At 42.4% G+C, this 26266-nt stretch overlaps 1 protein-coding gene across 1 annotated transcript in view; it reads left to right on the top strand.

Annotated features, from left to right (window-relative positions):
* ahrrb (aryl hydrocarbon receptor repressor b) overlaps window positions 1-26266 on the top strand; it is a 62804-nt gene that overhangs the window by 33692 nt on the left and 2846 nt on the right. The window contains exons 4-8 of the mRNA XM_087845951.1: window positions 12995-13113; window positions 18142-18231; window positions 21193-21337; window positions 22281-22414; window positions 23653-23861. Coding sequence (XP_087702077.1) covers window positions 12995-13113; window positions 18142-18231; window positions 21193-21337; window positions 22281-22414; window positions 23653-23861 — 697 coding nt within the window. The remainder of the gene's footprint in view (window positions 1-12994; window positions 13114-18141; window positions 18232-21192; window positions 21338-22280; window positions 22415-23652; window positions 23862-26266) is intronic.

Here is a 26266-nt window from a genome sequence, read left to right as displayed (position 1 = left end):
ATTTAAAAATGACACATAATTTAAGGAAGATTAAAGCACCGAGCTGACATAGGGAGTTGCTACATCAAATATTCACAATGAGATGAATAAAAGAGCAGAAAGCGCAGTAAATCTTTGTTCAGCACAGAGGAGGATCTGCATTGGCTTGCGTGAGCCGCTCGCAGTGACGGCCGTGTTTTTGAGCTGCTAATGCTTTCTCTAATCAGAAATGCTCCTCTTATTGTGGAGACATCCTGAAGCTATTGCACAGGAATTTCTGTGGTCCTGCTCATAAATCAGCTGAAAAGTCAAGCAGAAAACACAGGAGGACTGGCCTGCAGTGTGACGCTCAGTCCAGCACAGCATGGCCCTGCATGGAATACTCTGGAAACACATGTTCGTCACTTTCACCATGTTTGATGTGTCTTGCTGCATTTTCTCTGATGTAGATTGCATACATGTTTTCATATATGCAGAGTTAACTCCAAGCAACAAGCTAAAAAAACAAAATCTGGAGCCTAACAAGTGATTTCCAAGGTTTAAAATGATTTTAGTCGAGTTTACATAGAAGCAGCTGCTTCAGTTTCTGGGTCAGGGTTTCAAACCACAACACTTCAGCCTGTTTTTAAGGAGAACTTTATCTCATGAATGCTGCCACGTCACATCTGACTCAGCACAGCAGTTAGATTTGATTAGATCAAACTCTGATGATGTCTGTGAGGAAACAGGGTTGCAACATCAGAGAGTAAAGGTGATAAGAAGAACAGAGAAGAAACTTGGAGTTTGCTGTCTGCGAGCAGAGCGTTTGTAGATGAGATTAAAGCACCGTGAGGTGAATGCTATAAAATTAGAAATGGCTTGAAAGCAGCCAGATCTGCAGCCTTAGATGGGCAGATTGTGGGCGTGGGTCTGGCAGTGTTACCCGCAGGTCTCAGCTGCAGGACACCACCAAAGGGCCGATGTGGAAGTTTATATGTTGTCGAACCTAAAAGGCGGTTTTAATGACACGGGTGTAATGTGAGGTTCATTAGTGCAGAGGCGATAATTGCAAGGGTTGCTTAAGGAGTGTGCCACACATTAGGTCCCGATGTTCAGCATTTCCGCAAGGATTCCCGGCAAGTTTTTAGCCTTTCTCCAGAATTCTCTGACTTCTTCCAGATATAAAACCTCCAAAAGTCACTTCAGGACTCTGTACCCGACCATTGTTGGTTTAAAAAAGAAAAAGAGTTTGACAGATGCATGTTTGTTTGATTACATTTCAATCTGCAGCTTGAAAACAAATATCAGATGCACATGATCTCATCTCGCATTTTCATTCAAAGGATGTCTTTATAAATAACATAAATCTCAACAAATTGAATTATGTAATGAACGAATCTTGCCTACTATTCCCATAAATCAAATTATCTAGCAATATTTTCTCTGAAAAGTTTTTCCACATTTATTTTGCCTCTGATTTACAGAGTTGCTCTTTACCATGTGCAGATTTCTTTATAGGGCAGAAGCACAAAAGCATGATTTAGGATCCAGATAAATCTATAGCTTAGCCCGAGCCTAGGTCAAATTTTAACCAAGGTGATCATTGTGCAATAATAACTCATTAAAAAGAATTATCCCCAATATCTGTTTGTACTTTCTTGCGTTTCAGCATCGCTTTAAATGCAATATTTCCATTTGTGTTAACCAAAATCAAAGATGACGTACATTAGCACACAAGATTGATATCCCAGTTTAAGTTCCAGTCAAACACACTTAAGACTTAATAGATTTTGCACATTGAAGGCAGTGAAATATGCAGTTTCTCTCTCTCTCTCTCTCTCTGTGTGTGTGTGTGTGTGTGTGTGTGTGTGTGTGTGTGTGTGTGTGTGTGTGTGTGTGTGTGTGTGTGTGTGTGTGTGACTCTGGGCCGCAGAGGCTTTTGGGTCAGTGGATAGAGACACTGGATTCTGTCTGCTGACCCTGCTGCGCCCTACTGTACTCTGCTTGGCTGTCTAAAACAATCCCTCTTTCTCCCTGATTCAGATACGCACACAAGCACGCACACAAGCACGCACACACGCACGCACACACGCACGCGCGTGCGCTCGTCACCGCTTCCGACCTTGCTTCCGTGAGAAGCAGGCTCTTATTTTAGTGGACAAGGAGGATTTTACCACATGGTGATGAGATCATTACCAGGCTGAAACATACATACACAAACAACTGCTGTGTCATATGCACGAACACTTGCAGTGTGCGAAAAAAAATGAATCCTGGCCTGTAATGACTCACAAAGCCACACACACGCAAGGTCATTGTGCTGTAATTTTTTTTAAAGACTCATTTGCTTACTGCTTAAAGTAGCTCTATAGTCCTCACTGTGGCAAGAGCTAAAAAGCTGTGTTACACAGGTGCCCTCAGCCCAGTGGCTTCAGCCCTGTGATCGAGTTCACAGGCGCTTGGAGTATCTGCGTTTTCTGTTTTTAAACCTGCTAAGCTTGTTCAGGTCATCAGCACAATAAAAAGTTTTATATGTTGGCAGGAGGCTTGTTTTACTGTAACTACAGCTTTGCTTTCTACACGCAGGAATTCAGTACAGCTACCCATGCATTTTTTTGTCTTGTTCAGTTAATGTCAGTTGAGACTTCCTGAGCTGCAGGTCTTATGTTGAAATGGAGCGGGGGTTTCTTCTTCTTTTTGTTAGAAAGGACGCTCTTTCATAAGGTGCCTGGTCCCCCCAAAGAAAGTCTCCTACATTTACTATATGCTCGTATAGTCATGCCATAATATATGCCTAAAATAGCAGTAGTGAAATCCCTGTGATATAATCATGGGTCATTTCCCCAGACTTGACAAAGACCTGCTGTCATGCAACTGTTTTCACAAGACTCACATTAAAGGGTAAGGTGGAGCAGGTGGAGTGCCCCTTAAAATAAAAAGGTATGTCCTCCAACTTTTTGGTGTGCTGCCTTCTAGCACACCAACCTTCACACAGGTTGGTGTGCTGCATGTTGCAGCTTTGCACATTCGGTCACCAAAATAGTCTTCCTATTTAGAGCAACAGCCTGTTTAGAGAGGCCAGACAAGTCCGTGTTTGTTTACACCCTGCAAATCTCATCAGTTGGTTGGGAATTCAACATAACACACACAAACATATGTAAACTCATATTAGCACACTAACACCAGATGCCAGGAAACGAAGTGGTGACTAGGTGGCATCTGCAGCGAGTCCTGCCATCCGTGACTTGCCCCCGTCTTTACCTCTTTCAGCAAGCTTGCGTGATCCCACCATCACTCCCCTTTAAGCCCTCCTCATCTCACTACCCGACCCCATATCCTACAGTCTCTCTCACACACACACACACACATAGTAGCATATTGCCTGCTGGGCAACGACACAGGGGGAATACGTCCTCCCTCCCTGTGCCAAATGAAGTGATAGGAGCAAACACTTATAAAGAGGCTTGGATTGGAGTGTGGTTGTGACGTGCAAGGGGGCACGGATGGGAAAATGTGAAGTATACAGTCACGATATGTATATACGTGACAGCAGCTATCCCAATGCAACTCACATATTTCCACCTGCCCTTCCCCTGAGGGATTATAACTACAGCAACTTCCCAGTTTTCTATAATAAAAAAAAGCTCATTCTTCACATGGTGGACACAAAATATTCTCTCTAAACAAGCTTTATAAAAGTCATCCCAAAGGGCTCTTTGGGATTTTTTGCCACTTGAGCTTTTCTAAAAGAGCAAGTTGTTACATGTGGAGGCAGTTTAAAATGAATAGATGCTGGCCATCAGTGGGTCTTATTGGAGAACAGCAATGTAGAAACATTTTGCCTCATTTGCAGTCCACCACTATTATCTTAACAATAGTGAGGTAGACCCCAGAATTAAACAGTTTTAGTATTTTCTTTTGTCTTACAACTCCAGTCAACCTCATTGTGAATTTGATGTTTTTTATGTCAAAGCAGTCAAAATGCCTTAAGGGTGTTTCTATGAACACCCTGTGTTTTCTTGCCACACTAGCCTAATGGGATGAGGTGTTGGATAATCAGATTACTGTTGGGTTAGAGTGTCAAAGCCAAATGGGTTTGTGATATTTTTAGTGAGGAAAACAAAACAAAAAAAAAGGTGATGAGTGTTGAAATGTTGGTAATGGGTGATGCAAACGAGTGTCAAATCAGGTTAAAACCGCTTCATTCACTCGCTGAAATGTTGTTTTCTTTAAAACTACAAAGTACGACATGGTGTGAAATATTTCTTTCAATTTAAATTTTATTGGATTGAGTTTTAAGATAATAGAGTGGTAAAGATAAAGTGAACCGATGCCAAAATAAATACTTTATGGAGCCATTGCTCTTGATTACCCGCTTCACAGATTGATCACACTGACACCGCGGACATGTAACACCTATGGTAGCATCTAGTGATTGACAGGTTAATGGCTTTCATGCATTAAGGATGATCACCATCATGGGTCACTTGATCCTCCTCAACCCTTGGCTCATTAACCATCTCACACCCATTTAATTACACATTGATGATATGCTGCCAGCACACCACACAGCCATCAGATGGTAGATAAAATAAAGAGTTCGGAAATATATACACACGTGATTGTTGCTAATGCTAATCTTGTACGAAATGCAATGTTTCAAAACAGCAGACGTAGTAAAATGAGTGAAAACAATGAATGAAAGAAAAGCAGTGATGTTATAAAAAGGATGTCAGCGGCGTCACTGCGTTCAGACAAATATTCAAAAAGCGGAAGAAATTGTGGTGCAACTGGAGTCATGTGCGTAAAAAGCGATCTCAGTGGGGAGTAGATGTTTGCAAAAGAGTATGAAAAGTGATGTTTAGTAATAAAGGACTGGTATTTCTCTAGTCCTCGCCACGAGCAGACAGATCATCTTGAAGCACAGTCATTAGGGGAAGAGCACCGGGTGTGGCTGGTAACTGTAACTAACTACTGGTGCTGCTCCGTTAGGTGCAGGGTAACCACTCAGACGACACCAGCTTAAACGAGAAATTCCTACCAGGGTAAAACGCTTTAGGAGTAGAGACCTCTTGTACTTCTCTTTCCACTCCCTTCTTTTTAACATTTAGCAGCGTTACATGCTACGGTAGGGCTACCATTGTCTGATCCTGAACTTTTTAAAACTTTCAGCTTTGAGCCACTTTCTGCGTTCACCAAACTCACTCTCTCCCCCGCTAAAAACCGTCTCCTTCAGTAAAATTTAAGCAACACGTATTTTCTGAAGCTGTGAAACAGTCTTCCCACCACAAGTCAGTGGTTAGCATTTGTTTAGCATTGCGTGCTACAGCGGCATTAGTGTAGTTTCCCTCCCATATGGATTAAGCCTCAGGGACCATCTGCCCATTATTACTTGCCTCAATGGGCCGAAACGGCACCCTAATCTTTTTAACAGATTACCCTTTCGTTATGGAGAGGTTTTACACATGAAAAAAAGAAAATCTAATTGGATCACTGAAGGAATCAAGGTTTTAAAAAAGGTGTGGTTCTTTTTCCAGAAACCTGCTTAACTCCCTGTTTATGGAGACTGAAGTGAGGAGTGCTTTTGGCTCTTAAACAAGGAGGAGAATACCAGAGTGATAATCTTGGGCTTGTTGTGGTTCTTTCACTCCCTCTCATTTTAAGTAAGAATGACATTAATTGGCACACCAAACAAGAAACCACCATTTTATTTAAAGTGGCAGCGCACATGATGCTGCAGACTCTTATCTGCTTTCTGTCTTTCTCTTGCCTTCCTCTCCTCTCATTCAGAATTCAGAGAAACCAAAGTTTAGGGATATAAGACAAAGAAATATTCCCCAAGTTTGTCTCAAGTATTTCTTTCTTCAGTAAGAATAAGGATGAATGAGTGAGAAACACTTTATAGTTGCTTACGTTATACATTGTAAGCTTGATTTTGCACCAAGGTCTCATCTCTTCTTTCTCTTCCTCTTCATTATCTCTCCCTTTTCACTGTATTCTTAAAACAACACATTCACCTCGTGGCACGTCTGTTTGCTGAGTTTTCTGTTTGTTTAGAAAAAGAGGATAGGTTTTCATTACAAATTTACCCACAGTTAAACGTAAAGTCAGCAATTTATAGCAGCTCGCACATAAACGTTAGAGTTTAACGGACACTGTATGGCAACTTCAAGCTCTTGAATCTCAGACTGCTCATGAAAACGGAGATTGTGCGAGTACAAAAATAGGAGGCCTGTGCTTTATTGTGGCCAGGTGGTGTTCCTGAATGCAACTTTTATTAACCACAAGCTCCTTAAGGGAGCAGCGGGCCACAACCATCTTCATCAAAACAGGAATCCAAGGAACAGCTATTTATAGGGTATCCATGCAAAACGCATACTGTATATGCGTGCAAGAGCTGATGCCTCTTACAGTAGTGCAGCAGATCTGAGATGTGGGATGTTGCACTCATTTCAGTGCATGCATTAGAAATGTATTCACTCTTGTTACTTCATTTTACAGTTGGCTAACTGGAAAACAGACTGTATGGCAGAAATCGAACTAAGTAAAAATAAAAAAGTACTCTGCAAAGAAGTGCGTCACCAAGGCTAAATTGTGTCTGGACACTGAGGTGCCTGAAAGGAAATATATTATGTCATGATTTGACCGTGCATGTCCACGGAGCTTTGACATAAACAGGGAAGCAAAGGAAGCAAATTGAAGGGAAAAGACAATACGCCTTATAGTGAGGTTTCCCCTCCTAAATCCACTTGTACTGTGTGTGTTTGTTTGTGTTCATGCAGTGCTCACACACATGTTGTCATTCTGCCTCTTGGCAGTTTTATTGCTGGAATATACTGTGTGACTCACGAGGGAGTTTATATCCTGAGTTCAACCCCGTGGAGCTTTACCGAGGGCCAGGGTCGACGTTTGGCTGGTGGAACATCGCCGGCCACGGGAGGAAAACTACAGCGTCTTGTTGTCTTCAATTAGAAGACACACTGTTGCATTCATTTGGGTACAGTCAAATAAAAAGCTTTCCTGCATAACTGGCTCGTCTCACGCGACACATGCCTGAATGCAGCGTGCGCGTGCGAGGAGAGCGAGCACATCGTTTCGTGCCGAAGCACATTCTCCTTGGGCCTGCGTCCATTTGCATTCTGTTAGCTTTTCTAATTGTCTGTATAAATATTGCACCACATTGAGCTGATGTTGCGGTTAATTTTCCTGGGGCTTGACGAGCCAAATTTAGGAGTGTTTAGACAGCCCTTTCGCTGGCTCCGTTTGTGCGTCGCTCATTTCAGCGGATTCATCAGAGAAGCAATTTTCCCAGCAGACAAACATCGCGCTCACATATAAAGCATTTGCGCCACAATCAGTCATGTCCTCTATTTATAGAAGCATTTAGATGACTTTCAAATTATGATCGCTATAATAGTTCTCCAGTGTGTGTGTGTTTGCAAGGAAAAGGTGCGTGGCGCCAGTTTTATGGTGCACCGTGCAGACAGAGCCACATACAGTAGCGGTAGTGAAGAAGTTACCATGCAAGTATGTTTTGCCCAAAGGCTCATGTGTGGAGACGTATTACTCCTGTAGAGTGTGGCGACTGCTTGCCAACCAAAACAGAGAAGTGGAAACAATTGAGTTTACATCTTGTCCTCTATTCTGTGTGATCCCATTTGCTCTGTCATAATATCACTTCCCTTTTGCTTCAGTATCTAGGCGCACAACCAAGGCCTTTGTTTACGTTCTGTTCAGGAATCAGGGTTCTGTTTTCTTCCTGCTTCAGAGATAGGCTTCCCCTTAGCTGCTCAAACTACAGTACATGTGCATGCTCCCCCAGGAAAATAAAAATTACTCGCTCCTCTGAAAGGTAAATATTTCTAATTCCTGTGCTGCCTCCAACAAAAGTGCTGTTTGTAGTTGTTGTAATCTTACATAGCAGGTCACAGGGGAACCAAAACATTCATCTAAAACAATATCGGTGAGCTTACGAAGCTCATATTTAAAGTTAATATTGTTACGTGGGATGATTGTGTGCTGTACGTTTCCTCATCTGCTGGAGTTAAAAGCAGTGGAAAAGTCTGCTTCTGTTTGTCTTTAGAACAGCAGGGAAATGCCCCAAACTTTTCGAGCTGTAAATCCTTTTTTGTGTTTTTTTTTTTTTATTGCGAAAACAAGAAAAAAAAAAAGTTCAAATTTGGACGAGGCGAGATCCGGACATTTGATGTCTGGCATAATGAAGTATTAGCTTCCATTACAGAGGAGGCTTAACCTTTTTGCAGAGCGCCATTGAGCGCTTGCCAGCAGTCATCAATATTTAACAGCTGTTGCTATTATGAAATTCTTTATGGGCTAATGTGGCTCGTCGGTTTGCACGCAAGGCCTTGGCTGTCCGCCAGCAGCCTGTCAGGAGGAAGGGGGGGAGATTGACAGACGGCTCGCTCGCGTGACAACCAGCCCTTGATCAGCCAGCTCCTCTCTCTCTCTCTCTCGTGCTGCCTCTCTCTCTGTTAGTATTGCTCTCTCTGCTGTGGATTTCCTGTGCCGGCAGTGAGAGAGAGAGAGAAGAGTGCTAAGGGAAGGGGGCGGGAATAGGCAAAGGAGGTGGCAGTGAGCCAACCCAGCCTCCACACACACATATGAAAACACACACACACATAGTTTTCTCTACTCACGCAAGCCTTGTGGGAGGGGAAGAACTGCTGTGCTGTACTGCGCTCCCATGTTCATGTCTGGAGCTCTTCTTGGCACAGCCGTGGATCAGCTGCCAAAAGATGGCACCCCTGCTACTCCAATGAGGGGCGCACAGAGATGAATGGGTGTAGGTGTCCCTGCCATTCACCAGAAATGAGATTTTATCTGATAGATGATGATGTTAATCTGAAATTACCTTTCAGTGATGTTTGCTGGGAGTTTCTTGGGTTTTTTTTTTCATTCATTATAAATAATGAATAAATATTTTTAGTATCTCTCGTTTAAAGTGTATATATACTTTGCTAGGTGCAGTGATTTAGTGAAATGTGCAAAAATACTGGCTATAAAGTCAATATTTGGTATGACCACAGTTATTCTTCAACACAATCTGAACCCTCTTAGCTTTCTTGTAATTTCTTTAATGTAAAGTAGTCTTAAGGAATAGTTCTCCAGGCTTCTTCTTCTTTGGACCTTGACTGCTTTTTGTTCTGTTCTCTATCAAGATGATCCCACACTGCTTCAATAATGTTGAGCTCCAGGCTTTTGGGAGGCCTTGTGCGTGATAGTGTTTCACTGTGTGTTTTTCTATCCTGGTATGCTTTTGCTGCATTGACGGTGTGTTTCGGATCATTGTCATACTGAAAAATGAAACTGTTGCAGATCACATGCTCTCCAGATGGCGTGGCACAGTGGTCTCAAAAGATCTCAAACACCTGTGGCTGAAATGCAGGCCCAAATCATGACAGCACCTCTGCCGTGCTTTGCAGATGGCTGAAAAAACTCAGCGTTGTACATCTCTCCCGACTTCCTGCGTATATATTGATGACAGTTTGAAACAGAGATTTAAACCACGAATTCATCACTCCCATCAGATCTGTTGCCACTGGTTTTCAGTCCAGCTATTGTGTATTCTCCCTGTTTTCTGTCATTAAGAATGGCTTCTTGACATCCGCCCCTCCACTGAAACCCTTTTTAATGAAGGGCCAGATACACGTCTTACGTCTTGTGTCAGATCTTTGCTGGATTTTTATAGACTCTCAGATGTAGTTCATCTACTGTAGATAGTTAGTCAAGCTAATTTTAACAGTTGTGTATAATGTTACCTACAACAGTTTTAACGTAACGCTAAAATTGACTGGACCAACTTCTACTAACATTTACTTTAAATGTAACATAGTGAAAAACTACAGAAACAGCAGCTATAACCACCTTACTGACTCAGCTTGGAGCAGGATGCCTGCTGGTTTCATGTCTATGAGCCGTGTAAAAGCACTTACTCGCTCCTCACTGCGCATTGCTCTGTTTAGGAACATGATGTTAAAAGTAGACCAACCCTTGTGCATGACTTGAAGCAATTCATAAATTTGCATAGTCATAAAAACTCATCTGCAGCATTATGTTTAAGCATAATGTCGTGACATCTTTGATTCCTGCATTCAGCATTTGGCATCAATTTGTAACTATTTTTTTTGTCTTTTATCCCCATTATTTTTTTTAAAAAAAAGCATGTCAAGCCCCAGAAACGTTACACCCCTCTGCTGAAACAACTGACTCTCCCTGTCTTTTCTTCTTATTGGATGCAGCCTCTTCTTTTATCTCTTTTCTGTTTTCTCTCTCTTTTTGTTCTTTCTTTTTTTTCTTTTGTTTTGTTTTTTTTAAGGTGTTCTTGGTGGTGTTACAGGAGGAAGTGGCTTTAGAGGAGAAGCAGTTGAAAACAGACAAACAAACCGAGCCTGTGCTCTACACATCCGTCTGCTACAGTGCCAAACCTCACCTCACCCCCTAGAGGCCGTTTAAGTTAATACCTGCTTCACACAGGGCTCTGCTCTGCTTACAGGCGGCATCCAGCAGGTTGTTCAAAGTTTTGTAAAAGTCCTTTGGCTCCCTCTGAATTACAGCGCTTCTCATAATGTTATTTTATTACGACAAATCAACGCATCTAATATCACTATAAGCTCCTCTCGTCAGTCATCCCAGAAGTTCTGTTTGGTGATTGAAGTGCTGAGACAATTGCACCTTAGACTGTGAAAATGAAGTCACGCTGTGTTATGCTCGGTGTTTGGCGGGTGGTCCTGAGATTCTCAGTGAAAGTGGAAAGACAGACGGTGCTGACTAAAAAGGAGCTAAATACTTTCAGCCTCACCCTTTGGCACCATCTACATCCCGCTACTTGTCACTTTTTACTTAACACCCTGTCCTCACGCGGAGCACATAAACGCCTCACCATTACCTACTCTGTTTTCCTTTTTCGACCAGAGAGGGAGAAAATAGAGGCAAAGAAAAGCAAACCCGAAGACATGAGCGGCGATGAATAAAGCCCGTATTGTTGGCAGAGGAAGTGCCGGTGCCGATAATTAATCATCCCGTGTGTTTGTCTTTCCTGACGCTGCATCCTCTCCAAAAAGCTGCCGTAAGAGAGAAAACAAAAAAATGCACCAGGCGTTGAAGGAGGAAAATAAAGACGGTTATTAGATTCATTTCCCTCTGCAGTGGTTTCCACTGGTTGGATGATGTTGCGGTGATTGGACAGAATGGGTTTTGTGTCTGTTCGCGTGTCTGTGACTGAGTCTGTTTGTTTGCATGCATTTGCACCTGCAGAGGTGATGACAAAATACTTAACATTATTACTGGCTTTTTTTTAAATGTAGCTGTCTGTCAAAGCTGTTGCGCTTGCACACGTTAGGGCATTTATTTCCTCGTACAGCTTGAATAAACCTACTTTTCCAACTGGGGGAATGAATTATTGCACGTGAAAGAAATTCATCCTGACAAACTGTACGGGCGCAGAAAAAAAGGGTTTGCAAGCTTCAGTGTGGATTCAAGAGAACGCGAACTGTTCCAACAGAATCCGTGAAATCAGTCGTCGATGGACTGAAACAAAGGTAGGGTGGAGAGAGGAGGAGGGCAGTTGAAGGAGCGCGAATGGGGTGGAGAGGGGAGGATGGAAGCTGTGATGAGGTTATTCAGTGGGGGTGGGAGCTATACGAAGCATCAGTAGATGTATAGATTTATATGCTCTCAGTGTGTGTGTGTGTGTGTGTGCATGTGGCGTGACTAATCCGTGCCTGCTACAATGAATGATGGAGTGAAGGGCCGGTCACTCGGAGTGAGCTGCATGCTCCCTGACAGCACGCCTGTGAGAGAAACATGCAAACATGCCTTCGACACGCAATGCATACGTCACCACGTGTGCACATGTGACGAATCGACATGCCACAGTCATGTAAGCTAATTGCATGGGCTTAAGCATGCAGGTGGCATATTTCACCTTTGAAGACCCAGGTTAAAACTGTGCTTAGTTACGAGACAGTGTAGCGAGAGATTTGAATGGCCGCTCATTACATTGTCGGCCTGTAGGAGCCCTCTTTGTGATCCACAGAGAGGCCAGAGGTCAGGCTTAGTTAGTCACTGGAACCAGAAGGCTTTTACTTATTCGTCAACGACACTTTTGTGCACAAAGAACCTTGTCATATTGTGCCTCTATGTTATAACATGTGAAATAGTGCAAAATGTAATTGTGTTATATCTCGTGATGTAGTACAAATCAGCTTTAATGTATAAAACTCCACAACTGCAACTGTATAAGTCAACTTAAAAAAAAAACTATGATGCTTTATTCAGGGGGTTGCTTAGACAAGATGTTCTTATTTTAGCAGCTGAGTATATTTGTTATTGTTGACTGAGAACCTGTTGCACAGTTCAGTAAAAGCAGAAAGCATGAGCATCCACAAGTGAATGCTCTATGTCTGGTTAACCACTTCCCATTCAAATGTCGCTAAAGCATTCAATTTTTTTTGGCCCGGCTTTCTGTAGCCCAGTGAGATTCGCATGTGCATGTGGCTGTATCGTGTGTAAGAAATCCTCTGAAGTCATGAAATCTTCCAGTGTTTTGTCTTGTAAGACCAGCCAACCACGCAGAGTAATACCTGGCATTAGTGCAGCGCCTAAGAAAGGGAGAGCGATACAGTTAATGTGTCGGCCACATGTCTGAGTGCCGGTCGTGTTCTCTCGCTGCCATATCAGAGAAAACAGAATTATTATTGTTATTAAAGTCAACTGTTTCCTGTTTTGACACAGGCCTTGTTGTATGCTCTGTATTCTGAATGTGCATTGAATTAGGTTAAGAATTCAGACCTTCAATAGCACATATGAGCGCATAACCCTATAAGGATACATTTAAATCAGGGCTGTATCCAGCGTGTGTGATCTTCTCGTTTTGTTTGGGGATGTTCTTTCCAATCCTTCTGTTCTCATTTTTAACATTCTCAAACCGGCCGGTGGCTTTTGGATTATTGTTTTAAACAAAACCGAGTCCGTCGTGCCAACCGGTTTACCTATTTTCTTTTCTTTTTTTTTACAGCGAGCCAAGACAAGACCAGCAGGAAGCACATCATGAGCACAGCATCCTCTAACCCTGAACCCAGGAAAGAGAGCCTTCCACTGGGCACAGGCGTGAATGAAAGCAGCCTCCTCCTGGAAGTAAGAAACCACATGGGTGTTGTCTGTATGTGTGGCGATCATGTGGAACATTTAACATGCTACATCTGTAAATACAGCACCAAAGCAGTTGTATTAATATCAACTGTTACCACACTATGTGCCATATTTTACCCTTTGGTTGGCACTTACGTTCCTGCCATGCTCTGGTTTGCATACATTTACTTCTGAATTAGTGATTGGGAATATGGGACGTGGGGGGATTTTGTTTGCATGTGCGCCCTTTGCCCTTTGGTCCTGCCTTCTTTGCAGGGCTGTGCTGTTGCGTGACATATGGGTGAGACAGGAGTGTCAGAGCTGATGAATTAGGGGGGGACTCTCACATGTTGGCGGCTTGAGCATCCAAGGGAAGTGTGCTTCTGTGTGTGGTCGGACCTCCGTCCGAAAGCACGAGAAAGCGAGAAGTAGAGAGCGAGAAGGCGTCAAGCCTGTCGACATTTATCAGAGAACATAGGAGGTCTGTTCAGCACTCACTTGACCCGAGACCTTTAATCAGGTTTTTAACAGCACGTTTTACGAGGGCATTTATTTCGCGTGGAGTAACAAACAGCATGTGGCAAGCCGTTTGTGTGACTCATTTAAACGCACGTAGCCATATGCTACATGGGAATTGCTCGGGCATTACGTCGTCATTGCCCCCACGCAAAATTCCCATGGCTCTCGGTCAAGCAGTAAATTACGACAGAGATTATGGCACAAAAACTACACGGATCTTCATTCGGAGTGCAGAAGCGATCCACTGATGCTTCTGTTAACGTGTCAGGCTTCTCAGTGGGACAGGAAACAAAAGGTTAGATTGACCGTAGTGATGTGCTGCCTCCTGTTGCGTGACTCAACCTGCAGCGGGGCCTCATAGCAAACTGCACATTACTTATGGTGACGAGATCCCAAGAGAGGGAAGAGACGGATATTTGAGTGTGCGTGTGTCTGGGGGAGATTGCATGTCTTTGTCTGTACGCATATGTGTTTGTACATGTTTATCTGTTTGCATATGAACTGTGTTTGCAAATGTCTGAAGGCAATTCTTTGGAGATTGATGCAGATCGAATGTGCTGGAAGTTGCAGGATTTATTGCATAAATTGAATTCACATGATGACGATGTTGTGCCGTGTTGTGCCGCAGCAGTGTTTTTGGACATTTAAACATATTTCCATCCATGTTTTTTTTTTCATATTTAATTATCAACACTTACCAAGGCTAATAGACGAAAATGTGTTGTAATGGCTGTTTAGACTCAAAAGAGGTTCAAGGGGGAAGCAAAGATACTAACAAAGTCTTTAATATTTTACATTTCCCGCATTAAAAGGCAACTCTTTATATCATTTTAACACATTTCAGTCAGAAGTAACGCAGTGGGCTGATGGACAGACCACTTCTTTTAGTCTTTTAATGAAAAATGTTTGTCATGTGTGACTCTGGTTTGAGTGGCTTATCAAAGGTTTTCTAACAACCAGTCAATACAACACGATCCTATATTACTGCAACCCTATTGCGTGTATCACCACGGTTGCCGCGACCTCCCCTCATTTCTCACTGTCGACACAAGACAGCAGGAACACTAAAGAAACTCCTTTGAAACATTGATACAAGGCAATAACGCCATGCCCGCCACCAACATCCTTCTCCCGCCTCAATCGCCCTACAGCTCCCCTGCTGCTTCCAAGTCCAGCGAACATATATTTTATTTTGGGCTCTGCGTGCAAAGGGCCTCTTAAGATTTGTAAGTCAAAGCTTTTAGTCTCCCAGGGCCAGTTATGAGAGCTGGGGGCGTTGCGGTTGCAGATATGTGGTGGAGCAGGCCAGCAGCAGGTGCCTGTTTCCATTACCTAAAGGCTTTAGTATGCAAGGAACCGAGGGGAATGTGAATGGAGAAACACACAAAAACAGCATGCGGCAGTGCAGCCAATATCATAACAGTATTTCTGTTTCTGGAACTTTTTTTTTGTTGCCTAGTTTACAACAACAGAAGAACAGGCAGTGTTTAGATGTATTTAGCTGATTCATATAAAGTGTTTGGTTTTATTTATATAAAACCAAACACTAATTGTTATTTTGAGTAATAGAGTTCTGATGTTCCTTCCAGCTCTTTAACTGGAAATGTAGTAAATAAGCTGCTCTATTCCAGCATAAATGACGGATGTTCTCTTGAAGTTTTGCACATGTAAAAAAACAAATGCATTGTATATATCTGTAATAAATTTGCAGGGACAGGCATAAAAAAAGCCAATTAAAGCTATAGAACATACACTTTTTGCTTGTGCATACTCTTTCAGGTCACAGGTCTCGGGCCTATTTGTTCCAGAAGAATAAAAATGTCAAAGTCCTTTTGTAAAGAATTTGGGTTGCAGAAATTTACTGGCATTTCACTGACTTGGAAGAGGAGTGGGGAAAGGTGAATGGGCTAAATAAATCTAAATGAACCTTACATGTAAATGTCGACCTTTTTATGGCCTTGTACGACCTCATAAAGTCAACCTAGCTTTCCAGCATGCTTAGGATGTTTTCATGAGTTTTTGGACACATGATCCAAAGACCTTCAAGTGGCCCATGCTTGAGACCTTTATAGCTACATGTGAAATAGTCTGAAAAAGCAATCTGTTTGTTCAAGTTCATGGTCATGCATTGGCATTCTGTGACAGTCAGCGTGACATTGAAACTATTATTGCTAAGAAATGAGAGCTTTCAGCTGTTGTATTTTAATCCACAACAGGATCTTTTTTTAAACCTAACCGCAGCTTTACAGCCTAAACGTAACCAACTCGTTTTTATATCCTCACCCTCAACAAGTCGTTTTTAATAATAATCAATAAAATATTGTTTCATATTAACGTGCTGCTAAGCATTTTCTATAATATAAATAATGTCACTCCATGACTCAAACTGAGGTCAAATGATCACTCCAAGGCCAACCCCGTCTGTGACACCCTTTCAAATAGCGGAAAATATTCACTTTGTGTACACGGGCATGAATCAGGACATCTGAGGCCAGACAGATGAAAAAATGTCTTCAGGGATTCGAAGATAAGGGTGGGTAATTATGTCCAGAAACCCGAATAAGTACGTTAGATGTTGTGACTATCAAATTCAAATTCAAATTCAAATTTTATTTGTCACACACACACAACCATACACAGTATGACATGGGGGTGAAATGCTTGTAGCTGCGCAATGCCCGACCATTAAATGACAGAAAAAAAGTTTTACAGTACTATCTGATGAACTGCCACGACACTGCGTTGGCGGTGTTGGATTTAGACATAAATATATCACATCTGGCACTGACATGTTCCCAGATGTTTATTGAAGTACTAAATACATTACATAGCTACATTAAATATTAATCCACTAATGATGATTGATCGCTACCCTCCAGAGGGCTCCAAAAATGCTGGTCTGAGTAACAAAGACCTTTAATTTGTACAAATGTTGCACATTAAATGCTGAGTGAGGACCTGTATCAGAGGAAAGATGCTATATCAGTTTGCTTTATTTCCAACTAATCTGCATCTGTTTTGAATGCTGGAATAAGTTGTGCATCTATGTGTGTTTATGTGTACCCCCCCTGACGTTTGAACATGTGCCAGTTTAACTTGTCAAACATCATCTGCATCGATGCCACAGAGGACTTGACCCATCTTCCAGTCTCCACTGCTGCCGTCATGCTTTCATATACTGTTTTCAGATGTCATCATGTCAGTGTCTCAATATTTCTGTCTCAGAGGCTACGCTTTGCTGCAGTTTGACTTCTACGCTGATAGGTTTTAGGGCTACAAATTGCTCTGCTCACAGAGAGGTCACAGAGAGGGGTTTATGGGACAGGTAAGGACAGGGCGCGTACAGTGAGCATTCGCCTCTCGCTGAGGCAATCAGATCACTGCTGGGTGTAAGTGACAGAGACGTGGAAGGAGCGGGCACTGGGGTGAAGTGAGGGGCAGCTGGGCTTTCTACCTTATAAAGTACACAGAAACACACAGAAACACACAGAAACACGCAGAAACACACAGAAACACACACACACCAGGAAAGACCTGCATAGTCTCGCAGTAAAATAGAGGTGACAGACTCTGGCAGCAGCAGTCACGCAAGTCAAGTAGCCTTGCAGTTGTCACGCTATCACAGCTGTGCGCACACTGCACACTGGAAGGCCTCTTTCCCGTCTCCTTCCTGTGCTTTTCTCCTTCATGTGCTGCCTTTTTTAAATATATCTCTCGCACTCTTTCTTTTCCTTTCAATCTGTCCATCTCTCCTCATTTAACAGATACCATTTGTGTATTTATTTAACATTTTCTTTCTCTGTATCCTCCGCTGGCCAAACACGTTATCCCCCCCCCCCCCCCACTAGCTTTGTGTGGATGGGTGTGTGAGCAAAGAGGGAAAGTGGGAAGAAGTGTGCTTGTGTCTGGAGTTTCTCTGCTTTTAATCAGTGTGTTTGCTACGACAAATCAAAGCAGCTGTACCAGTCAAACAGACTTAATTATCAGAGTTTCGAGCTTATGAAAAGCATAACTTTAAAGGAGCGCAAATAGGCACGTAAGTCATCTGCGAGCTAACTGCTTTAAAAAATACAGTTTTAACCAGAGAATATGAGGGAAAAAAGTCTTTCACAAGCAATATTTTGCATTATAAATCACTAAGTTTTATTTGGCTCGCTCTGTAACACAACCATCTGTCTTTCATTCCCTCACTTGTGTTGTAATTTTCTATCTTTTGTTCCATTTTTACAGTTTTTCTGCTGTTCTGAGAATTATGGAAAGAAGTTGAATATTACATTTTTAAAGGTTTTACAAGCACCAAATTCTTTTTTAAGGGCGTAGTAATAACTTCAACCACGGTTAGATCACAAATTAGAACATCTGACTATATTCTTACACCTGTATTACGCTTTTCACAGACAGAATAGAGAAGTCATGTGTGTGTTTGTTGCATTTGAGTGTATTTGCTGCACGAGCTGCCCTGACTCTCTTTCTGTGTTTGTTTGTGTGTGTGTGTGTGTGTGTGTGTGTGTGTAGTCTCTGACAGGCTTTGCCTTGGTGGTGAGCAGTGACGGGATGGTTTTTTACGCTTCCTCGACCATTGTGGACTATCTGGGATTTCATCAGGTGAGTTGAACTTCTCCCTTGTGTTTTCACACGAACACAGTGAAAACATTGTATAATCTATGTTTAATATGTATAAACGAAATGCACGCTGTACATATGATTATCCATAGATAAGCTGATAAGCCTTGACTGTTCTGTAGATGGGGGAATCAGTGTGCCAAAACTCCAACAGATCAGTAGGAAATGTGCTCTTTGAGCCAGAATATATAAAATATAAAAATGAGGTATGGGTTGCTTTTTTTTTGTACTTTAGCTGGTCACATGGCCTCGTAATCAGTGATGATAGCATCCATAAATGTGTTTTAGCACACACAAACCCTCTTAAGGTTACGAATCTGCAAATCTCATAGGACCTCATGGCTGTCATTATTCAACAAGGTCACAATTGCCGTTTTTAGTACACTCCATTCTTCTGTTGCCATCCATCCCATCCAGTTTAGGATCCAGAGTAAACTGCCTTTCTTTTAATTCTGACTTCCTGCTGCCTGATAAGTCTTTCAGAGGGCAAAGTAAACCCACAAGGTTACACCTAAGGGGACCACAGAAGGGTGAAGACCTCTGTTTCACCCTGAGATACACTCTGCGGGCGTCTGTTATGTGTGTGCGGGCACTGATAAGTCACCGACGGTTTAACTCTTTTCCTTTCCAGTGGCTATACCCAGCCAGTCATTAATTATGAATGAAGTCAACATGGGCTCGCCTGTCCCTCGATGCTGAAATCATCGCTCTCCTTCAAAGCCATAAATAAAGTGCTTTTCACTGTTAAAATTCCTCCTGTTGCCCTCATGCCTTCTCTTTCTCACACACACACACACACACATCACGATAGACATTCTTCTGCAGCGCTCCCACTAGGCTCACAAGCAGACAGGGGCAGCCATGAAATTGACATGAAAACCAAAGTGGTCTGAGACGCCCTGCCACAGTATGTGCATAGGTGTGTGTGTGTGTCTACAGATGGCACGGAACCACCAGGCAAAGGAAATTAAAACTCCAAGGTGCATTTGCGTATGCACGTGTGTCTTAGCAGCTCAGTCAACGCTTTTTAATTTGTAACGTCTGCTTTTTGTTCCCATAAATTTCCACTCAAATGATCAGATTGTGCTAGCTAAGGTTTCACTTTATGCCAGCTTCATTGTCACATGCTCAGCAAAAGACCCGAGCGAAAAGTTAATGTCAATAATTTTGCAGGAATCAAACCAAAGTAATGGGGAAAAAAATCAGTTTTGAGCTGATGATTGCACAGAACCTGAATATGGCCTTGGCTGAATTTCACAGCAAACCATCCCAGCATTGAGTCGAGTTGCTGCCATCCAGTTGTTGCCTTTCATAAACACATGTGACCAGCACAGTTAAAAACAAAAAAATGAACAGCTGTCTTTTCATTCATGCTCGAAGCAAAAATCGTATCCATGTTAGGAAGGACCGGGACCGTTTTGCGACGTGTTAGCTGCTGATTAAATATTAAAGAGATGTAAATTTACCAGCTCACACTAGTAGAATCACAACTGGCCCTTTGTGTGCTCAGATCTCGGCAGTGACTGTATGTAAGACACTTGGCAGCGGATCAAGTGAATCAAGCCACCGCAGTACGTTAAATTGCGTACATGCAAAACAGTTATTTTAAAGAAAGAAAAAGAAAAGGAATTACCACGCAAAAGGTTTGGCTGTGAGCCATAGCACTGCAGCATGCAAAGCATTTGGTGTGATAAACTAATGTATCATCAGCATTAGCTCAAGGTTGAGCTCAGAATTCAAATCAGGTGTTCTTTGTAGTCAGTGATGGCCATATTTAGAAGTGAAAAACAAAATGCAGGTGACTTTGAGCATAGAGAAGATGAATAGGAGTGAACGGGTAGTTGACAGCTTTTCTACATTTTTCTACATTAAAATTATGGCTTTTTAAATACTCACAGATCCGCGTGTTGTATTTTCAGACTGTCATGAAAACATTCTTTTATACTTGTTCAGCTCTCGCAAAGGAGCTGTTGTTTTTAAGCCACATGCTTTGCCTCTCAGGCTTTGACAGCATGTAACATAATTTTGAGCCCACAGCTGTATTCAGAAAGACACTTATCCATAATATACCACAGGAAATAAAGAAGAAAAGACATGGCTTTGCTAAGTAGCACCACAAGAAAGCGCCACAGAAGAGCAGAAAACCTCCACTGGCCTTTGATCCAATTTGTTACAGGGGCAGTTAGCCTTTGAAGGTCACTGAAAATATCACTTATTCTCTTTTTCCTCCCCCTCTTCTTTTCCTCTCTGAGTTTTTTTACAAGAAACATAAACAATAGTCACTCGATCCTTCTGTCTGCCTGACTGCCGGTAGGGAACCCAACCACAGGACGAAGCGCTCGCCGAAGACAGTGGGAACAGATTGTGTTTGCAGAGGCAGGCGATCAAAAAGCCTCGCGTGCCACCAGTGTGGAAATTATGGAGCGAGGGCAGGGAGGAGGGAGAGAGGGAAGAGGAGAAGGTTGAACATTTTAGTGAGGAATCTGTCATGGAATGACAGAAAACACAGCTATTGCTGGAAAAGAGAGGGAGGAATGACGAGAGCGGGCTGGAACCCTACTTACTGTGTGTTTGTGTGGATGTGGAGAGAAAGCTGGGCTGGACTGCCGTTCGGGAGCTGGTGTCACGCGATGTTTGACAAACACAGCTGCCCTCACTGGCCCCGCAGCTGCCCTTAAGACTGTTACTGTACTGGGGCAATTCTCCTGCCTTTGTGCATGTGTATGTAACTGTGCGAGTGCTCTGGTTGTCTGACTTTCATCGACTTTGTATGTATAGCGTTGACCTCCCCAGGAATGGTGGGGCAGAATTAGCCCTGAGAGCGGCAAACAGCTGTCAGCTACAAGAATGGAAGCAAAACTCGGCCGTCCAAAGTCATAAATCGGATGTAAAACTAAAAATTAAAACTGACTAACCAAACTAATCCGAATCTCCTCTCCACAGACTGACGTGATGCACCAGAATGTGTTTGACTACATCCACATAGACGACCGTCAGGAATTCAGACGCCAGCTGCACTGGGCCATGTGTCCTCCACAGCACCAAGGGACGGTGGCACACCAGGATAACCAGCTAGCTGCAGGAACTGGTGGGTAGCTCACTATGAATTTAGTATGGGAACATGAAACTTGATAATTTTGTTTCTAGGTAGTTCTAGTTTCTATTATCGAACAATGCAATAGGTTTGAGATGATGAGGTCAGCTGCTGAGATCTCTATTCCTGTATGATGTTGATGAGAGGAACTGTCTATGCTAGGGTCATGTCTGGTATCTATCCATCTCAATTCAATTCAGTTCAAATTTATTGATATAGTGCCAAATTGAGGCAATGACCCTACAAATATAGAGGGAAAACCCCAACAATCAGTAGACGACCCCCACATGGCGAAAGTGGGAAGGAAAAACTCCCTTTCAACAGGAAGAAACCTCCAGCAGAAACAGGCTCAGGGAGTGTCGGCTATCTGTTGCGACCGGTTAGGGGTGAGGGGAGAAAGACAGGACAAAGACGAGCTGTGGAAGTAAGCCAGATGTTAATAATAACTAATAACTAAATGCAGTGAGGCATATAAACACATAGTTAGTGAGAAAGGTGACTGAAGAAGAAACACTCAGTGCATCATGGGAAGCTCACCAGGAGCCTATTGCAGCGTAACCGAGGGAGGAGTCGGAGTCACCTGATCCAGCCCTAACTATATGCTTTATCAAAAAAGGAAAGTTTTAAGCCTGATCTTAAGGGTGTCTGTCTCACATTACACTCATTATTAACAGTTTTAATGATTCATTAATTAAAACTGATGAATGCTGACAGATAAATGCTTTAAACAGCAGTGTATTATTCATAAAAGCGGGTAAGTAATAAAAATACAAAAAAGAAGTCTGTCCCAGTCATTTGCTGACTATAAATATTGTTGTCATTTAAAAACGTCATCATATTTATACATATGTATTTTGTTTTCTCCTGTATTATTACACAAATTGCAGTACAAATTGTATTACTCATACCCTCCCCATATTTCTTTACTAAATTACAGGTGAAGACTTTGTAGTGAGCAGCCTGTTCCATTCTCCAGAGGCAGGGGAAATCCCTCCCGAGCTCTCCTGCTTTCTCAACAGATGTTTCATAGCCAGAGTCCGATGCCTTTTGGACAGCACCTCTGGATTCTTGGTGAGTAATTGAACCAACTCAAACTCAAAAAAAACCAAACCAACAACGTTACTTCAGTTTTCAGTTCATTAAAGTTTACGCAAAATATAAAAACTGAGCAGGGGTTGCCCACTCACTGGAAGAAGACCCAGGGCTATAAAAAGTGTTATAACCCCTTGGTACCGCAAGACTTCACTTATAATTGTAGTATGTGCAGTTATTTATAGGTGTATTGAAGGAATTATAAGGTAATTGGGTGCATGGCCACAGTGGCAGAGAATGAGCGTGGTTCATCCCTCATGGCTGTGACTAGAGTGGTTTGGAGACCAGCAGTGGAAAAGCTGAAGGCCCTGATGACAGAGCAACGAGAATATGGGTTTGGACTGTTTCATCAGGGTCAGTCAAGTTTACTGTCACCAAGTCCTCTCTGGTTGCACTGAAGCTGGCCGCACAACTGAAATTTTAGATGGCAATTTTCTACATATACTGTAGATGCTGGTAGCCAAGTAGTGAGGAAATACTGGTTGGAGGCTTTCCTCATCAGTTAACATAATTACAGTTAGGACACAACAATTTGTAATGTAACGCACAGTGCTCAATCTGCTCACAAATAATCTGGCAAGAAAGTCTCGGTTTCGTAACATTTGGACCACTTACGAGTGTTTTCAGACACAGTAGCAGCATTATTTCATGGACAGGAAAGTCAGTCAGTTCCTTCACAGTGTTAGCCAAAAATTAAATGTCCACCAGTGTTGGCTAATAAAAGTTAGCTGACAGGTTTAATCAAGATGTTGAACACTGCACACAACATCTAATTAAACTTGGTTAAACTGGACTTGAGGGGAGCATCAGCAGGTTTAAGTTAGCTAACATTAACAAGCTTGGCTAGCTAAATGTTTACACCACACGCGTGCATGCTACAGACACAGATGCCTCCTGATTTGAGGTTTTATTGGATGGAGTGTCGGCACAACTGACTTTATAGGAACCCATACTGTTTGTCTGAAAGTGGCACTAACAGTGCAGATATGCCAGAGAGGTTCAGTTCAGTGACTCAGATTAAAAGAGGAGAAACTTAGCAGAAGCCTAGCCAACAATATGAAACTCTTTGCCACTGATTGGTCATAAAAATGGCCCCATAATAGTTGATACCTTTAAGCCTTTATACAAGGGCAGAAAAATAAAGCCTAGATGTTTGTGTAATTGTATTATATATTAATCAAGGCCTTTGGATGGGTCCTTTCTTTCTTCTGTTCCAGACGATGCAGTTCCAAGGTCGGTTGAAGTTCCTCCATGGGCAGAAAAAGAAGTCAGCCTCTGGTGCTCCAGTGGCCCCACAGCTGGCTTTGTTCTGCATAGCTGTTCCCCTCCTGCTCCCCTCCATCACGGAGATGAAAATGAAGAACATGTTAATGCGGGGAAAGAATAAAGGAGCAGTAGGAGGAATCATCTCCGGACTGGAGCAAGGGTAAGAAGGAATAAACTCTCACACATGAGCAGCATCTTTACAGCTTTAACTAAGTTAGGAGAGATGATGCGTATTGACACTGTGTCACAGTTTTGGACACTGATTGCTTTAATAGGGGTACTATGTAGTAACTAAAGGTGAAGTGTTTTAACAGTCTTGACACTGAGGTTTGATGCATTTTGGCATCTCGTTATAGCCTCTAGAGAACGACACTGATTGGCTTTATGGGAGCTCTGAGTAAAGGTCAACATTTGAGTGTCCGTAGGTCACAGCAGCTCACAGTTCATAAGGGATGACGTGTTTATTTTGTTATTATACACTTTACATGTCCTAAGATTACCTCGGTTGTGGTCCACATCGCACGGGCACAGGAAACATAATTATTTGGAGTTACTGTGAGAAAATACATTTGCTCCAGCCCTCATGTGTCATTTATTGATTTTTTGAGGTTTGTCTTTTTTTTTCAAAGATACCAACTGCCCAGCAACAGTTTTATGAACACACAAGCATTTACACTGAGACCCAGTTACCAACACAAACATAAGCCCTCTCCTCACCCAGTAGGATCTGATACCAAACCAAACAAGCGCTGGACGCCTTACCTGTGGCCAATTAGGAGCAAATACGCGTCTCAGCTTGGCTAAGGCCCTCTGTGATTCATGCATCATTAACAACTTTAGGGAGTCAGAGAGGCCAAGACTTATGTAGTCAGTCTGTTCAGGCTTCTTTCTTCCTTCACACATCATCCAGGGCAACATGGTGAATAATGTAAATGGTAAATGCCCTGTATTTATATAGCGCTTTACATATCCAGTCATCCACCCATTCACACACTGGTGATGGCAAGCTACATTGTAGCCACAGCCACCCTGGGGCGCACTGACAGAGGCGAGGCTGCCGGACACTGGCGCCACCGGGCCCTCTGACCACCACCAGTAGGCAACGGGTGAAGTGTCTTGCCCAAGGACACAACGACCGAGACTGTCCAAGCCGGGGCTCGAACCGGCAACCTTCCGATTACAAGGCGAACTCCCAACTCTTGAGCCACGATCGCCTCCATTTACCATTAATGTAACGATAAACCGGTTAACTAGACAGCAGATTAGATTGGTTTAACCATTCTTAGGGTTAAGGTTCAGAATTAAGTGTATAGTATGTACACTACATGTAACGCCTGGGTCTGCTGCCATATAGAGAGACGTAAATATGACATCCATGACTTGGATGAAACTTACAGTCAGATTCCCGAAAGCCTGCTGACTTTATTGTTGCACAACGATCTCCGGTTCTGCTCTAAATTCGGAGTATATGTAGACTTTTTTAAAACTAGGAAACACAAGTGGCAGTGAAACTGCGTCAGGCTATTATAACAAAAAATAGAAAGCAATACTTCTCTTTTTGGTCATTTCGTGTCACTAGTCGGCAGATGTCACTGAAAACATGTCCCTTAGTTCATTTCTTTGCAAGCCTGTTATAGTGAAATTGTAGCTACTGCTCGAACAATCTAAGAGCTAAGAAAAGACTCATTTTACAGCTTGGTTGTATTAAAGACCTTCAGCTGTGCTGTGCTCAGGTTGAGAGATATTTGAAAGATAGGAAAAATGCAGAAACGTATTTGGAAGCAGACAAACAAAAAGAAACATTTGCCTTTAGAATTCCTGAATAATCACTCACAGAACCGCAAATTAAACCCTGTTATTACCACTGTAGCCATGCACTGTAATTGGGTTTCCATATAAAAACTGAAAAGATGAAGAGGGGAAAAAAACATATTTTGATTATTGTTTTTGTGGGGGGGCACAAAGAAAGCCGCAGAAACAAGTCAAACAAGTACGGGAAAAACTGGAAAAGGCATTTAACGTATGAATGCTGATTAATCAGAATGCTGTAATAGTTATAAATATAATTGTATCTTTTTCGATCAATCGCTTACTCAGCGTTCAACAAGATCAATTTCAAGCTTAAAATCATAAGAAAATACAGTTTGAAAAGACTTTCATGCAGTTACTGAACACATTCGGGTTCAGCTACTGCACTGTGTAAACATGAAGATATATTGCATTGTGCTGCCTATAAACTAGGAGACCGGGCCATCATTGATCTTTGGGGTTCTGGATGTTGACTCTGTTCTCAATTTTCAGATGAGACACATCCCGGAAAAGATGAGTCACTTTTGGAAAGAGCCTCTCGTGAACTAAATTGAACCAAACTTAGAATTTTTATGCTTTGAGTCATTCGGCAGAAAAGAAACAAAAACATTGAGTATGCAGTGGTTGCCATATGGATACATGGGTAGAGAATGGCTCTTTGTGGACTTTGTTGAAAAACAGTAAAACTTTGTAAGTTTTGTGTCTTTGTTTTGTGACTAATGATCTATTTTTTTCCTTCTCTTTCCACTTCCACTT

This window comes from Neolamprologus brichardi, chromosome 9 (assembly GCF_056152115.1).
Source record: "Neolamprologus brichardi isolate AB-2024 chromosome 9, ASM5615211v1, whole genome shotgun sequence".
NCBI classification, from domain to species: domain Eukaryota; kingdom Metazoa; phylum Chordata; class Actinopteri; order Cichliformes; family Cichlidae; genus Neolamprologus; species Neolamprologus brichardi.
This window is presented reverse-complemented; position numbering and strand designations above follow the sequence as displayed.